The 17,646-nt window shown below is 39.0% G+C and overlaps 1 protein-coding gene across 6 annotated transcripts in view; it reads right to left on the bottom strand.

Moving 5' to 3' along the window:
- Nucleotides 1-194: 194 nt before the first annotated feature.
- ZDHHC20 (zinc finger DHHC-type containing 20) overlaps nt 195-17,646 on the bottom strand; it is an 89,999-nt gene continuing 72,547 nt past the window's right edge. Inside the window, exons 9-13 of one of the 6 annotated variants that reach the window (XM_030922085.1) lie at nt 14,768-14,894; nt 9,840-9,929; nt 8,357-8,469; nt 5,846-5,923; nt 195-4,297 (exon numbers count right to left, since the gene is read on the bottom strand). In XM_030922085.1, the coding sequence (XP_030777945.1) occupies nt 5,886-5,923; nt 8,357-8,469; nt 9,840-9,929; nt 14,768-14,894 (368 nt within the window). In that variant the 3' untranslated portion in view covers nt 195-4,297; nt 5,846-5,885. Of the gene's footprint in view, nt 4,298-5,845; nt 5,924-8,356; nt 8,473-8,823; nt 8,869-9,839; nt 9,930-14,767; nt 14,895-17,646 lie in introns of those variants that run through there. The other 5 variants (XM_030922084.1, XR_004054665.1, XM_030922087.1 and 2 more) reach the window with 5 other exon arrangements.

Below are 17,646 nucleotides of genomic sequence, written 5' to 3' on the forward strand. Positions count from 1 at the left end.
AAACTCTTTAGGTTTTGAATAAACCTAAGTAAACTACAATTTTGTTGCACTAAAATAATACCTATCTTAAAGGTGGTTTCCCTAAACTATTAGCCAATCTCTTTCTCTAAGCACTATTTTACCAGATTTTCAAGTTGATAAAAATAATGGTTATCTCTCATTTGGTAAATACCACTTTATAACAAAGAAAACACTTCAAATACAAGACTTTATTTGTTTATTAATAAAGTAATTCATTATGACTTTTGAAAAAAAAAAGTTGTAAAATGTTCTGCGTACATGTCCATGTAGGTTAGGCCAGCCAAAAGACAAAGCAAAGCGTCAACATTAAGTCACAGGCTAGGATTATACAAATAAGAACAAATACACGGCTTATGGTACTTGTTAGGTAAACACAACCAAACTAAACTGTACTTCAAATCTGTTTATATAAAAGCATATTAAAGCTCACTTTAAAATAGTGTCCATCTTTTCTTTTAAACAGGCATAGACTCATTTGCAGTCATGTACAAATATACCTAATAGCTTTCTTCATCTTTTAATACAAGTGCAATTCCTTGCTTCTTTATGCAACCTAACAAAATAATATAGAATGAAGTCATTAGAAAAATATGAACCTTTCTGAATCTATATTACATTTTAATTTAAATCGGAAAATACAGTTTAGATCATATGAAACATATAGATTTCAGACACGTATTATCTGTTTCCAACAGATTATCAGAGATGGTCTTTATTTTGGCTGAAATGCAAAAATATGACTTTCTTAATAACAGATTAAAAATACTTTCCATTGATAGCAGTGCTAGTCCCTAGAACAAAAGGTAAGCAAAACTTATTTGTAAGTTACTGCCTATTCAATGCCCAGAATATGTAGATCCTAACTCTAAGCCCTTAATATACATCTGTTTTAAAGATAACTGAAAGGAGATCTCACATGCCTGATAATCCTCAATTTAAACAGTCCTGTAAACATAGTCAAAATCTGCTAATAGAAATACAATTCAAGTAAACATTGCATATTTGATTTAAATCACCTTACAGTTAAATTCACTCATGACACATTGGATCATAACCACTAATATGTAAAAAGTTTTTAAAAAATCATCCTTACGTATAGATGAAAATAAACTTTGTAAACTTGTTCATTTAAAATAACTAAAGTACTGCAGCTGCGCTTTGGTTTGGCATGGTTTCAGGTACTGAATATTTAAGTAAATTTGTTCCCAGGTAAACCACGTCTCCTAATTTGTTTTTAATGGCAATGGTAAGCCCTGAACTTCATTTTTCTTCGGGTGTCATCACAAATGTTCGAGTGTTTGAAGGACCACAGATAGTACTCATAAAATTTGACAGGGCTTCATTTTGATGTTTTCTCCCCAAAGAGTTGCTAACAATAATCAATACCAGTTGAAATACCAAAGAAGCAGCCCTTCCCTGACCCCCACACCACCTGTAGGCCTTGGCTAGAATGGTCATTAATACGTATGAATCAGTTCAGCTAAATATTATTTAGAATGTGGCAAAATGCTGGCTGTAAATTAAACCAAAGATAAATAATTCAAAGGCTTTAACTGAAAATTTCTGAAAAGATGTTTGCTGTGCTATTATATTAAAGATGTTAAATAACAAAAATTAAAAGAACTGAGAAAGACTATACTACCATGAAAGTGCATAATAGTGAAGAAGAAAATAAAGTTTCCCTGGCGTTAGCCAGGTACATGCAAATCTTTTGATCTGAATGTAGAAATACTCACAAAAAGTACCAGGAGAACATTTCTGAAAGTAGTCAAGTATGTTCAAACATTTATCTCCTTATAATATGCAAACTGCCAAACTGGGAAGTTACGTTCTTAGTTGGTAGTTGATATATATATTTTTTGAGATGGAGTTTCACTCTTGTCACCCAGACTGGAGTGCACCAGACTCCCGGCTCACTGCAACCTCTGCCTCCTGGGTTCAAGTGATTCTCTTGCCTCCACCTCCCAAGCAGCTGGGAATACAGGAGTGTGCCACCATGCCTGGACAGTTTTTGGGGTTTTTTTTTAATTTTTAGTAGAGAGAGGGTTTTGCCATTTTGACCAGGCTAATCTTGAACCCCTGACCTCAGGTGATCCGCCAGCCTCGGCCTCCCAAAGTGCTGGGATTATAGGCATGAGCCACCATGCCCAGCAATAATTGATATCTCTAACTCTCATTCCAATTTGCTAGAATTGAGATTATTAAGACTAAGGAGTTGAAACAAAGGTAGAAGAATCCATACTACAGTATTCCAAACTGTGTTTTCAAAGCTAACTCATTCCTTTGGTTCAAAGAGAAAAAAAGTTGCCTCCTTTTAAAACCTAATATTAGTATGGCTGATGGAAATTAGACCAAATTATAAACAACAAATTATAAACCTACAGTAGCAACCATAAAAGTTATGCTGTACTAGGAAATGATAGAGCTATTCCTAGTGTATTGTTGAGCATATAGAAGGTACTCCAAAAAATTGACTGGGGCCGGACGTGGTGGCTCACGCCTGTAATCCCAGCACTTTGGGAAGCTGAGGCGGGTGGATTATTTGAGGTCAGGAGTTCGTGGCCAGCCTGGTCAACATGGTAAAACCTTGTCTCTTCTAAAAATGTAAAAATGAGCCGGGCCTGGTGGCGTGAGCCTGTAATCCCAGCTACTTGAGAGGCTGAGGCAGGAGACTCTATTGAACCCGGGAGGTGGAGGTTGCAGCGAGCCAAGATCCCACCACTGCACTCCCACCTGAGAGACAGAGCAAGACCGCCTGGAAAAAAGAAGAAAAAAATTTACTGGGTGAATGAAAAGTGATTTTGCAAAATTAGGCATCACAGAATGTTAGAAGTCATCCAGTCCAACTCATTCACAACACCCCTCCCCTGCAGTCCCATTTTACAGACAGGAAACTCCAACCTGCAGTACTCACAGATGCTGCTGAGATTCATCTCCACCCATCAACTGGAAGCAATCGATTATTTTGGCGGGGGGGGGGGGGGTGTCTGACTAAAAGGTGTAAATGAGGAGTAACATTTCGACATCGTTTATTCTGTACTTTTCTTTGGAGTTAATGCAACAACTCCTGTCGCTTAGATTAGATTTAAAAGGAAAAGGGAGAAATGTTTCTAGGCAGAAAGTGGTTGCTGTTAGAAAGTCAGACTCGAGACTGTGCATCTAAGAGTAGAATCCACTTCTCAGAGACTGGGAATGTAAAATGACCACTCAGGTTAGACTTTCCAACTGAGAGCCAGGAGGAAAACTTATTCTAAAGTTTTTTTGCCTAGTTTGAATTGCATTTTAAGTCACTGTTTAAGCTGTTACAGTATTACTGTAAAAAAGTTTCAAAGTAATTTTTAGTCATTACCTACCCTGAAATTTGAAAGTCAAGTCAATAGCATGCTTTATTCTAACTACTGGTAAACTCAAACTATTCTTTTTTTAACAGATTACAATATTCCTCTTAGCTTTTCTTCTGGACACTTATACTTCTTCCTACTGTGTCCAGTATTTCTCCAGCACATGTACCTTTGTGTTTCTCTGCCCAGGTACATACCCCTGAAAGTTCAACAACAAAAGTTATAAAATAGCAGAGAGAACCCAAAATAGTTCTTATGCTGCCAAGTTCCCTTTAAGCCTTGGGCACTTGTTCCACTACATGGTTGTATTAATGCTTATAACTAAGCTTTCGATGAATTAGACCAATGAGTTCTATGTTCTAAATGATATTTAGATATCTGAATCCTTCTGTTATAGCCAACAATAAAAGTTATTAAAAATGTTGAAAAGTATAAAATAGCAATTATAAATTAGCAAATACCCAATTTAAAAAAGCATTTTCCTTATACAGTACAAGCAACAGTAATTGGAATATTATTCACTTTCAGCCACCATTTGTCCGAGATGTACTTTACTTTCAAGTTTTTAAGCTTGTGTTTTTAGAGTGAAAATGTATATGGATACTAATTCTAATAATGTAATTCAGGTATCAAAAAATACATATGCATGTTAAAATGTGATGACAGCTCATATTACAGCATCTCATGACAGGTAAGTATTATTTCCAGAATGATATTAAGTCACTTTTGTGGCTCTAAGTCAATGCTGCGCAAATGGACACTGAAGATTGAGGCATCGTTCTGCTCTGGAGTAGTGCTTCTGCGGGTCCCAGGAACTGGGCAAAGGCTTTCTTTTTTAAAAATATATCTTCTGTTATACTTCAATTATTTCATTCCATTGATCATTTTCTTGCAAATGAAAATTGAAAATATCAGTCTATAATGTTTTCATACACCTACAAAAAAGAAACAAATTGTTGGTTAAAACTTGATTTTTTTATTTCTGAAAATATTTACTAAATGGTTCTGTGGGCTAAGGTACAAAGCTACTAATATAACAAGATGGAATATAAGTAAGTCCTTAACACTACTAATATTATAATAATGAAGATTTTTGTAGCAGTAAATGAGGGGGTATTACTTTCTTCCCCTGAAGCAGTCAAAAGAGTATTTTAAAAGGGAGAATCTTACAGTACTCCCAGACTGCTAACTTGGACATCATTTGAGAAGACATCTGGTCCACCTACACCTGTCCTAAGAATGGTGCAAGATGTAGAAAACTTCCCACAGCAACTGTTAAAAGAACTGCAGCTGAAGATTCTCAACCACCACAAGCATCAGCAATTATTCCGCCCACACTAAGAAGAAACGTAGACCTCGGCCTGAGGGCTTGTCTGGACACCAAGCATTACTCCACAGCTCCAGCTCTTGGTGACATGGACCTGGCTTACGATCACCGTATGTGCGTCATACAGCTCCTCTTCTGACTGCAGCCACTCTGCCCAATGTGACCTCCACCCCGAGTGCCTGTGATCTGACTCTGTCCTGGGTCTTAGGCTCTGGCTGCATCCCTGCACACAGGCTCAAGGTCCCCTGCAAGGGCCTAACTGCTGAGGACAAGCCCACAAGTGAGGAAACAGATGCTCCTCTAGCTGACACTCCAGATAAGACGACTTCAGAAAAACAAACTCTGTTATACAGGAACAGGATGATAAATGTGTTAAGCTCCATGTTTGTGGTAATTTAATACTTAGCAATCTTCTCTTGCTGTGTCTTTTACAAACCATATAACATAAATAAACCTCTTAATTCTTTTTTAGAATCTTTAATTTTGGTCATTTTTCTCTGGGTTGAATTTCCTCAATAGTGGACAAAAGTCGCTTTTTTTTTTTCTTTTTTCTTTTTTTGAGACAGGACCTTGCTCTGTTATCCAGGCTGGAGTGCAGTGGTGCCATCTTGGCTCACTGCAGCCTCGACCTTCTGGGCTCAAGTGATCCTCCCACTTCGGCCTCCCAAGTAGCTGGGACTGCATGTGCGCATCAACACAAACCTGGCTAATTTTTTATTTTTTGTAGAGATGAGGTCTCACTATACTAATATAAGTGTCTCACCCAGGCTGGTCTCTCACTCCTGGGCTTAAGTGATCCTCCCACCTTGACCTTCCAAAGTGCTGGAATTAGAGGTGTGAGCCACCTTGCCTGGCCACCTTTTTTTCTTTAATTAATAGGGTACTGTTTACTGAAAAGGCCAGTGGTCCACATACCAGTCCTAAACTATTTTTATTACTTTCTTCATTAATTTACCAACAAATAGTTACTAAGATTGTGCTATAAGGAATAAAGAAAATGAGATTTTGGCAGATGTTACACTCCAGTCTTTACTGTACTGCCTAATTTGGCTGATACAATTTAAAGGACTAAAAAAAAAAACTGCAAATTGTTTAAAGATTATGAAATATGAAAATAAGCTGCATTTATTCAAGGATTACCTTTACACTGTCTTACCTTGCTCTTATTCAAATGGTTAGTTATGAACAAGTGGTACTCAATTTTCTATTGCCACTGTTACATGGTTATTTGTCCCTGTAAGCACATAATTATGTATGACATGACAAAAAAAAAAAGAAGTATTAAGTTTCTGGCTAAATGGTAAAATTGATTACAGCAAAAATGACTATTCTGTAAATATAAAATAGGCTTATGGTGTCAACTATTTGTCTTCTTATAGAACCCAGAAGTAAGTAAAGAGCTAACATTAGGAGTCAAAAAGTTTGACTTTATGTTTATCCTTGTAGAAATACCCACTGGCTTTAAAGATGTTAAACAGCAATAATTAAGAAGTTCGTAAAATGAACCTTTCCCTAGATCTTTATTTTTTAGAGATGGGCCTCAATAGTATTGCCTAGGCTGGCCTTAAACTCTCAATAGTATTGCCTAGGCTGGCTTTAAACTTCGGGATTTTTCCTTGACCTTATACAAAAGGTGTAATGATCCTAATGAAGATCCTAAAGATACTAATTTAAGAGAATGTTTTAAATGCTGCTAAAAGTCAAGACAACAAAAAAACCTCAGAAATTCTAACAGTGTTTTAAAGGGTATTTAGGGTATTTGCTACAGTTAGTACAAATGGAGCTAAATGTCTGGAATCGTTTGTCTTTTTCCTTTTCTTTTTTGAGACAGGGTCTTGCTCTGTCATCCAGGCTGAAGTGCAGTGGCATGATCATAGCTCACTGTAGCTTCAATCTCCCAGGCTCAAGCAACCCTCTTGCCTCAGCCTCCCGAGTAGCTGGGACTACAGGCACATGCCATCAGGCCTAGAAAAATTTTTTCCCAAAGTTTCTGGTAGAGATAGGCTGTGTGGCCCAGGCTGGTCTCCAACTCCTGAGCTCAAGTGATCCTCCTGCCTCAGCCTCCTAAAGTGCTGGGATTACAGGTGTGGGCCACTGTGCCTGACCCAAAACCACTTTTCTATCTATAGTGCAAGGAGATAATCACAGTGTTATTACTATTATCATTAAAAATTACCTCAGATGTGTTTTAGGCTGTAATGCTAGTTAAGTAGCCAGACAATATTTTAAACCCAGGTCTGATGAAAATTCCCACTTCAATTTTGCTGACTATTCCATACCTAAATCCTCAATTCATAAACGATTAAGAGTCACCTAAAAAAGGTTAAAATATATTCAGTGTGCTCTTTTTTTTCTTTCTTCCCCGAGACAGAGTCTCACTCTGTCGCCCAGGCTGGAGTGCAGGTGTGCCTTCTCGGCTCACTGCAACCTCCACCTCCTGGGTTCAAGCAATTCTCCTGCCTCGGCCTCCCGAATAGCTGGGATTACAGGCAAGTGCCACCACACCTGGCTAATTTTTGTATTCTTAGTAGAGATGGGGTTTCACCATGTTGGCCAGGCTGGTCTCCAACTCTTGACCGTGTGATCTGCCCACCTTGGCCTCCCACAGTGCTGGGATTACAGGCATGAGTCACCGCACCTGGCCAGCGTGCTCTTTTTAAACTAAGGAAGCAAAGAATGTAATGCTTTTCAAGAATTATTGTCAACTAAGCAAAAGCTGGGACCCTAAAGAATAACATTGCTGGCCAGACACAGTGGCTCATGTCTATAATCCCAGCACTGAGGGAGGCTGAGGCGGGTAGATCCTGAGGGCAGGAGATCAAGACCATCCTGGCTAACACGGTGAAACCCCGTCTCTACTAAAATACAAAAAAAATTAGCGGGTGCAGTGGCAGGCGCCTGTAGTCCCAGCTACCTGGGAGGCTAACGCAGGGGAATTGCTTGAACCCGGGAGGTGGAGGTTGCAGTGAGCAAAGATCATGCCACTGCACTCAAGCCTGGTGACAAAGCGAGATTCCATCTCAAAAAAAAAAAAAAAAAAAAAAAAAAAAAAAAGAATAACGTTGCTTATTCAGAACAGCCAATGCCAAAAGAACTTTCCACATCTGTGTGGAGAAGTATGTGGCTGGGTTAACAAAAACCTGCAGTTGCACAGAAAAAAACATGAGCCACTATACTCTCCTCGCTCTATCCCTTCCTCATAGAAGCTACTAAGAACCACAAACACCCTACATATTTTACTTATTTACTTATTTATTTATTTGAGACGGAGTCTTGCTCTGTCACCCAGGCTGGAGTGCAGTGGTGCGATCTCGGCTCACTGCAAGCTCCACCTCCCGGGTTCACGCCATTCTCCTGCCTCAGTCTCCCAAGTAGCTGAGACTACAGGCACCTGCCACAACGCCCGGCTAATCTTTTATATTTGTAGTAGAGACAGGGTTTCACCGTGTTAGCCAGGATGGTCTTGTTCTCCTGACCTCGTGATCTGCCTGCCTCGGCCTCCCAAAGTGCTGGGATTACAAGCATGAGCCACCGCGCACAGCATATATTTAAAAGTTTCACATATTTTAGTATTTTTAAAATGTTACATTATTTTGAGTTTTCCACATGTATTATATCTGATGCTTTTCATTTGAACCAAAGCAGTGTTTCAAATGACAACTATTACCTGATTTGACGATGCCTTCTTCAGCTCCATTCTCCAGCCACTGAGATTCACTGTCCAACAAACGGTTTTTTGATTCACTAAGTGGTTTGATAGGAAAAGGCTGATTTGAGCCACTACTGAAAAGAAGAGCAAACAACTTAATAAATAGCTTAATGCTCAATGATGGATACTTAATAAATTAATAAGCAGCAAATTAGTATTCCTTCTCCTAAATATGTGAGGGCAACTCATGAGATCTTAGTACTCTGAAAAAACTATCTTCAAAATAAAAATATGCCCACAACCCCCCATTAAATGGCTCTCTAGACCCAAGAATCTGTATTCCAACGCTGCCAATGAAAACAATTAGTCAAAATCTAAAAAGCTTCAGAGGCCAGTCTGAACTGTTCTTAATATGTTAATCGGGAGCCATAGGCAGTGCAAGGACAGGTGGGGATCTATGTCTGTGGCCAGTACAAAACAATTACCTGTCATTTCCCAAGTTTTCTGCTTTCTACCTCTGCAGTTTAGATCTAAGGGGAAAAAATGATTCAGTGATTTAGCGTAGACTTATTTTTCTAGCTAAAAGATCCAGGGAGGGAGGGAATGGAGGAAGGAAAGGAAGAGGAAAAGGAAACTAATATTTGTTGGTTCCCTATTATGGGCCAGACACGATGCCAGGCACCTTATATACATTATCTCAGCGCTCCAAATAACCTTCGGTGGTGAGTATCATTATCCCAATTTCATAGAGGTGGAAACTGAGGCTCATAATTTAAGTGACTTGGCCAGAACCCTAACAAATGTTAGAGCTCAAAGGTCTAAGCTACATTCTAAGACTTTCGGTTCTTCCAATATTAATATGCTAGTTTAGAACTTAACATTCCTCTTCTCCTACAACTTGTTTCTGTAATGAATAAATTAGGAATGTTTTACTTGGACAGAAGTATCTCTAGCTTCTTTAAAATTTCATTTAAAATGAACTGTTACACTGAATGTATGAAAGTTTACTTGCCACGCAAAATATTATGGGAAAATTTCCTCTAAGATGAATTAACGAAAAAAAAATTGTAGTTTTGAATTCTCATTATTTTGATAGTATATTAAAATTTGTTTGTCAAAATAAAATGGTGATTAGTATAATGACTAATTTATTTGAAAAAACATAACTGACATAAACCAACCTAATCAAATCTTGAAAGGTCTTAGTTGCTTCCCAGCTTGCCCAGACATTTCCAGCTTTATGCGATTATCCTGGTTTAACTATCAATAAACAAGCATATTCTTTCCTACTCTTAAGTGTTCTGGTTTAGATAATAAAAAATTATGGTTATTAGCACATATACCTTTATTAACCCACAGTTAAAAAAATTTAAATTTCTCTTTCCCTAACTATGCTGATTTACTAAATCACTACTGTATTTACTCATAAGATGCACACACAACACATGTATACGGTTTGCTTTATGATGAATGTGGAAAAGTGTAAGGACAAGAAGCACACCTTCTGGCGTACTCATTCTGGTTTGTAACAGAAGCTTGTTCTGGATCCATCCCCACAAGGCGAGTTGGAAAACTGCAACCATCACCCAAGCTGCATAATGAAAAACAGTAATAATTTAAATAATGTTAAATTAAATCAAAATGGTCAAATTTAACACCCATTTTTCAGAGACACGGCATAAATTATAACTTGTCATATAAGGAAGTAATTCCTAAGATTTCTAATTTAGGGGTTATTACCTTGATATGGTTTGGCTGTGTCCTCACCCATATCTCATCTTGAATTGTAGCTCCCATAATTCCCATGTGTCAGGGGAGGGACCCCGTGGGAGGTGACTGAATCATGGGGGCGGGTTTTTCCTGTGCTGTTCTTGTGATAATGGGCAAGTCTCACGAGATCAGATGGTTTTATAAACGGGAGTTCCCCTGGCACATACTCTTGTGTCTGCCACCATGTAAAATGTGACTTTGCTTCTCCTTGCCTTCCACTATGATTGTGAGGCCTCCCCAGCCATATGTGAGTCAACTAAACGTCTTTCCTTTATAAATTACCCAGTGTCCGGTATGTCTTTACTAGCAGTGTGAGAACAGACTAATACCTCCATTGCAGACATAAGGCCTTTCCTTTTATAATTTACATACACTGAGAAACAATGTCTTTTGTGCCTATTAAGATTCTGATGCCTAGTATAGCACCCCAAGCACAGGCATTCAAGTATTTGAGTAACTGACCTGCTTATCGTAATCATTTATGAGATCATTCAGGCTCAAACTGAAATTCATGATGTAAGTTCCACATATTTATTTATTCAACAATATTCATTAAACAAATATTTACTGAATGCCTATGATGTTCTAGGTACTATTTTAAGCACTATGGATATAGGAAATAGTCAACAAAAGAGAAGAAACTTTCTGCCTTCAAGAAGCTTACGGTCTAAAAAGAGCACACTTATGCCTTATTTTCATATTATCTAAACACATCGAAATTGTATCCTACAGGGACTTTTACTTCTTGCCAAGATGGAATAACTGGTAAACTGTACATAGTCAGAAACTGAACAGTACAAAATTATTTTTTTTGAAAATAGGCAGCAGAGAACTATGGTCTCAGAAAAAAAGAAAACAAAACCAAGCAAGGCACAGCTTTCTGCCAGGACCCTGGCACTACGGGGGTGGGAAACCAGGGCCCTGGCACTACGGGGGTGGGAAACCAGGACCCTGGCACTACGGGGGTGGGAAACCAGGGCCCTGGCACTATGGGGGTGGGAAACAAGCAGAACAAGGTAGTTTCACTGAATTGAGATGACAGAGGTGGGAGTTTTGAGGCTGAGGTGGGCCGGGTGCAGTGGCTCACATCTGTAATCCCAGCACTTTGGGAGGCCGAGGCAGGCGGATCACTTGAGGTCAGGAGTTCAAGACCATCCGGGCCAACATGGTGAAATGCCATCTCTACTAAAAATACAAAAATTAGCTGGGTGTGGTGGCACGCGCCTGTAATCCCAGCTACTAGTGAGGCTGAGGCATGAGAATCACTAGAACCCGGGAGGCGGAGGTTGCAGTGAGCCAAGATTGCACCACTGTAAGCCAGCCTGGGCACTCAGCCTGTCTCACTTTGAGAGAGAGAGAGACTCTGTCTAAAAAAAGAGGGGCTGAGGTGGCTTAAATCTATGGGACAGAGTTGAGAGAGAGCAAGATATGCAGAGAAATGGCTATAGAAATCTGCACTGTGGTGTACCTGAGTCTTCTGATAAATACTAAGCTGCACTTGTGAATCCAGGAAAATAACTGGGAATAATGAATGATGAATAATTCACAGAGCTTTCACAGCACTGGGAAGCATTCACATTTGCCCAGCTTGACTGGAGCGATCTCACTGAACACATGGATTTGGTAAAAACTCCATATTTATTGGAGTGCTAAACTAGCTCTAGAGAAAGTACTACTCGGACTCAACGTAATAAAGCTTAAAACAAGCCTCAGGCCAAGCGCAGTAGTAATGCCTCTAATCCTAGCCCTTCGGGAGGCCAATCTAGACAGGCAGCAAAGTAGCATTCAAAATGTCCACCACCCAATCAAAAATTACTGTACATGAAAAGTAGCACAGATGTGATCTATAGCTAAGAAAAAAAAAGTTAATAGAAAAAAATCAGAAACTTAGCAATTTCAGTGAAAATTAGCAAACGAGACTTTTAAAAAATGATTATAAATGTAAGACATTAAAAAAACCAAACTGAACTTCTAGAGCTGAAAAATACATCTGAGCCAGGCACCGTGGTTCATGCCTGCAATACCAGCACTTTGGGAGGATGAGGTGGGTGGACTGCTTGAGGTCAGGAATTTGAGACCAGTCTGGCCAACATGGTGAAACCCTGTCTCTACTAAAAATACAAAACTTAGCCAGGTGTGGTGGCACGCACCTGCAATCCTAGCTTCTTTGGAGGCTGAGGCACGAGAATTGCTTGAACCCAGGAGGCACAGGTTGCAGTGAGCCTAGATCGTGCCACTGCACTCCAGCCTGGGCGACAGAGCAAGACTCCGTCTCCAAATAAATAAATACATAGATAGATAGATATTTTTAAAATCTTACGTGAAAGATTCATTGGAAAAGCTTACCAGCAGGCTAGACATTATAGAAGAGATCAGTGAACTTATGTATATTAGCAGTAGAAATTAACCAAAATGTCGCAAACAGAGAAAAGAAGATGGCAGAGAAGGACAAAATAGCAATGACCTGTGGGTCACTATCAAGCAATTTAACATATGTATACATGAGAGTACCAGAAAAGCTGGTCAGGGAGGAGGTGAAAAGAGGGGAATAGGCAGAAAAAAATAAAGACATAATTGATGAAAATCATTCAAATCTGATGACAACTATAAACTTACAGATCTAAGAAGCCTAATGAACCCCAAGGAGGATAAACACCAAGGAACTCATCAAACTGCTTAAAACCAATGACAAGGATAAAATCTTTTTTTCTTTTGAGACAGAGTCTCACTCTGTCATCCAGGCTGGAGCGCAGTGGCACAATCTTGGCTCACTGCAAGCTCCGCCTCCTGGGTTCACACCATTCTCCTTCCTCAGCCTCCCAAGTAGCTGGGACTACAGGCACCTGCCACTATGCCCGGCTAATTTTTTGTATTTTTAGTAGAGACGGGGTTTCAGGATAGTCTTGATCTCCTGACCTTGTGATCCGCCCGCCTCAGCCTCCCAAAGTGCTGAGATTACAGGCGTGAGCCACCGCGCCCGGCCGATAAGGATGAAATCTTAAAAGTAGCTACAGGAGGGGAAAGGATAGTATTTACAAACAATGAAATCAAGAAATGAAAGTCAGGCTGACTTTCCACTAGAAACAATGCAGACCGGAAGATAATGGAACATCTTTAAAGGAAGGAAAACAAAAAATAACAACAAAATCCTATCAACTTATAATTCGCTGTTTACAGAAAATAACTTCAAAATTTCTGTTTAGAGGAAATAACTTCAAAACAAGTAATCTGTGTTCCAACCAATGGGAGGGGGAAAATCTTGAATACATGAGAATGGATAAAGTATACAACAGACCAATGAACTTGAAGATACAGCAATAGGATCTATACAAAATGAAACACAGAAAAAAGACAAAAAATGAACAGTGCATCAGTGAGCTGTGGGAGGACTGTGACTGACAACACGTGTAACTGGAGTCCCCACAGCAACAGGGGAAGGAGATGACAAAAGAAATAATGGTTAACAATATTTTTCGAATTTGATTAAAGCTCTAAAACCAGATCCAAAAAGTTCAACTAAACCCAAGCACAAGAAACTAGAAAACTAGATCAAGATATATCATAATCAAATTGCATGAAGTAGTGAGTCTTAAAAGTAGCATAGAAAAAAACATTATATATAGACTAACAAAAATAAGAGTTATCACAATTTCTCATTAGAAAAATGCAACCCAGAAACATAACATTTAGCAACATCTAAAATTTTTTGTTTTGTTTTGTTTTTGAGACAGAGTCTTGCTCTGTTGCCTAGGCTGCAATGTGGTGGTGTCATCTCAGCTCACTGTAACCTCTTGTCTCCCAGGTTCAAGCGATTCTTGTGCCTCAGCCTCCCGAGTAGCTGGGACTACAGGTGTGCGCCACCATACCCAGCTAATTTTTGTATTTTTAGTAGAGACCGGGTTTTGCCATGTTGGCCAGGCTGGTCTTGAACTCCTGGCCCCAAGCTATTCACCTGCCTCAGCCTCCCAAAGTGTTGGCATTACAGACATGACCCACTGTGCCTGGCCAACATCTAGAATTTTATACCAAGCAAAAATGTCTTTAAAAAATGAAAGCAAATAAGTCATTTTCAGACCAAAAAAAGGCAATTCAGTTAATCTCGGGAAAAAAAACCCGTAACTCTTACAAATATGTCACTCAATCTTCAAATATTTTTTCCTTCTTTATGATGACTTTGATACAGAGCTGGCGTAAAATGGATGAAAATGGGAAAGAAATGGAAACTATCAATCATCTCAAGAATACACTCTCATTTACATTTGGGGAAAAATTGCAATACGTCGTTGGTCTTCTTTGATTTAAAACACAACAGAATACATAATTCATTTCTGTGATAGAATCTTTGAAGTTGTGGCTAATAACCATACATTTTTATAATTCTTTATTTCAAACTTATTTGCATTTTGAAGAAAAAAATCTTATTTTCATAGCGAATCATCTTTTTCTTCTACTTTCCATTCAAATATATAAACTCTCCTTAACCTTATCTAATTAAAAAATGAAAAATAAAATATTTTATGTATAAAAAATTTTGAGTTTTCATTCTCAAAGTCTATAAGAATATCATTATATATTATATTCTCTAAATCTGAAGACATTTAACCAGAAAAAGACCACCACAGATGCCATAATCCCTGAGACCCACATTTTATAAATTACCTTGAAAATATTGGAAGTAGCCAATATTTCTTTTCATCACCAAAGACTTGCCTCCAATTTTTACTGTATCCAAGAGAGAAACCATTTCCATCAGGCCCGTATGAAAATGTGGGTGCGCGGAATGATTCTGTTAAATATACATACATATATAAACTAATTAATCTATTTAAAAATTATAGAAGGGAAGTACCATTTTCTTGTTTATATCTTTGACATTAAAAAATTATAAATATAATTTAAAATAAATAACATATTGGTAGCAATTAAAAGATAAATTTCTGAAACTTGGGGAAAAATAACACATTTAATATTTCATCAACCTTATAAAGTAACATGTCAAAATAATTATCAAATATTACTGAAAATCTAGTATTGTGTGCTCCAGTATCTCTTGGCTTTTTTTTCTACAAGATATTCTAACTCCTGCAACTTCACTCATTATTAATGAATTTCCTACTATGTTCCTGATAGCTTCGTACCAGATATTTGGGATTCAAAGATAAATTACATAAAATTCCTATTGAAGAACCTAGAGTCTAGCAAAATTACAATGTAATAAGTGCTAACATAGCCAGGTTGTACTGGGAGCACAGAGGTGAAGGAAGCTAATTTTGTCTCGATGGGGGGCATATATGTGCTTTGGGGGTGCTTGTAGGGAAAGGTGAGCAAGCTGAGGGTGACCAGACCATTATTTCAAGCTTGGTTGTTAAGTGATGTAGAGTGAGGTCTGGAGAAAGATACAGGCTTCACAAACAATGTTTAATCTAAAAATAGAATGCACCTCAGTGTGTTTTATAAGCTAAGGATGAGAACCCAGGGCACTGGGAGGGATTGCCGATACAAACAAGTAAACTACACACTGAAGAAGGAATCCTAGAGGAGATGGGAAGGAGTCTAGAAAAGTTGTAAAGATTCACCTTGAATACCAGAAAAGGCATCTTTCTTCCTCAGAAGTTAGAGACAGGTGAGAGTGATAGGTGTGAAAGAAGAAATGTTTGTATGAGGCTATAAAGATGTGAAGATGAGAGTTTACTTGTGACTCCTAATTTTTCTACTAGGGACTCAAAAAATAGGTAAGGAGAGTGGGAGAATTATGAAAATCTGGAATAACCGTCTTGGGTAGTAGGTGAGGGACCTGACCAGAAACATGTCACATTACGGCCAAACAGAGCTAAGGTCCTCAGTGAGGCCTAACATCTTCAATCTGTAGCTATAGCAAACCTTATGGAGGAAGACATCCTTCGACAGCTTTCAACAGCCCCACTGTGCAGAGGGATAAAGAGGATGGCTGGGTAACCACAGCCATGAATTAGCAAAGGAATGATGGGAGAAAGTCTAGGCACCAAAGATGTAAGGAGCTGTTTTTGTCAAGACCTGTTAAAGTCATTTATCACAGGATCTAGAATGGACATGGGTGAGAAATAAAACCAGAAGGGAAAGAAAACCTTAGGAGAAAACTGTTGGAGAATAGAAGACTCAGGAAGTACATTAGAATACAGTAAACAGAGAATAACATATTCAAGTTTAAAATTTCATTTTCAGAGGCTCTTCAGTTCTAAGCAATAAAAAAGCTCAGAAGCAAAGGGACTAGCTTGCCTGTTTGCGATCATGAAATTAGCTTAAATGCAGGAACTCACTAAATGAGGGTAAACGATCTCAAGGTGAGCAGGTGACAGTTATGAAGAAGATAGAGGTGATGCAGCAGAGTAAGACACCCTCAGAAGATCCAAGAACAAACATCTGAATGTAGCAGTGGAGAACTAGCTGAAGACCAGGGCTGTGGGAGACGAAGCTGTAAAAAAGTGGTGTGCTAGGCCGGGCACGGTGGCTCAAGCCTGTAATCCCAGCACTTTGGGAGGCCGAGACGGGCGGATCACGAGGTCAGGAGATCGAGACCATCCTGGCTAACATGGTGAAACCCCATCTCTACTAAAAAATACAAAAAAAAACTAACTGGGCGAGGTGGCAGGCGCCTGCAGTCCCAGCTACTCGGGAGGCTGAGGCAGGAGAATGGCGTAAACCCGGTAGGCGGAGCTTGCAGTGAGCTGAGATCCGGCCACTGCACTCCAGCCCTGGCGACAGAGCGAGACTCCGTCTCAAAAAAAAAAAAAAAAAAAAAAAGTGGTGTGCTAAGCAATGTTTTTTCAAAGTGTGGGTTAAAACACCTTAATAGACCACAATATCAACTGAGTGACTTGCAACCCACATTTCCTTTTAAGAAACTAGAGAAGAAAATATCAGAATACACTGCATATAGTAGAGATTAAAGAGGTTTTGTGAAATTTTGCTTATTTTATTTATATAATTTTATAAATATTTGTGCAAGTTCTAAGTCACGATACGAAATGCTACATTTCTTACTGCGGCCACTGGCAAAAAAAAAGTTTGAAAAAGATTGTTCAAGACAACAGCAGGTTCCCTAGAAATGCCAGTCTCTCACATACCTGCGGGGACTGGGCAGGAAACAGAAAAGGCACGACTGGCAAGACCTGCGGCAAATGACAGTGTCCACACCCTATCTAAATCCATGCCCTATCTTGGGCAGTCCACCCCTGCTTAGCTCCATTTCACTGATGCCGAGTGGGAAAACAGGCCTACTACCACTAGATTCATCAGTTTTGAACAGAAGAAATCTGGTCTTCTTTGTGAAATCGCTCACACAGATCTTATTGGTTGGGGAGAACTTAAGGGCTGGACTTTGCCTGTAGGCTGCCTTTCTGTCATTTTCAATTAAAGGTAGAGAGATGGCAGAATATTCTATAAAGATGACCAAAAAAAGAGTAGTTAATAGGGATAAGAAATTTTGTTTACATGGAAAAGGGATGAAGGCATGACGGAATTGGAAGAGAAGGAACAAATCCTCACACTGGAAGCCCACC

This window comes from Rhinopithecus roxellana, chromosome 18 (genome assembly GCF_007565055.1).
Source record: "Rhinopithecus roxellana isolate Shanxi Qingling chromosome 18, ASM756505v1, whole genome shotgun sequence".
Taxonomy (NCBI): domain Eukaryota; kingdom Metazoa; phylum Chordata; class Mammalia; order Primates; family Cercopithecidae; genus Rhinopithecus; species Rhinopithecus roxellana.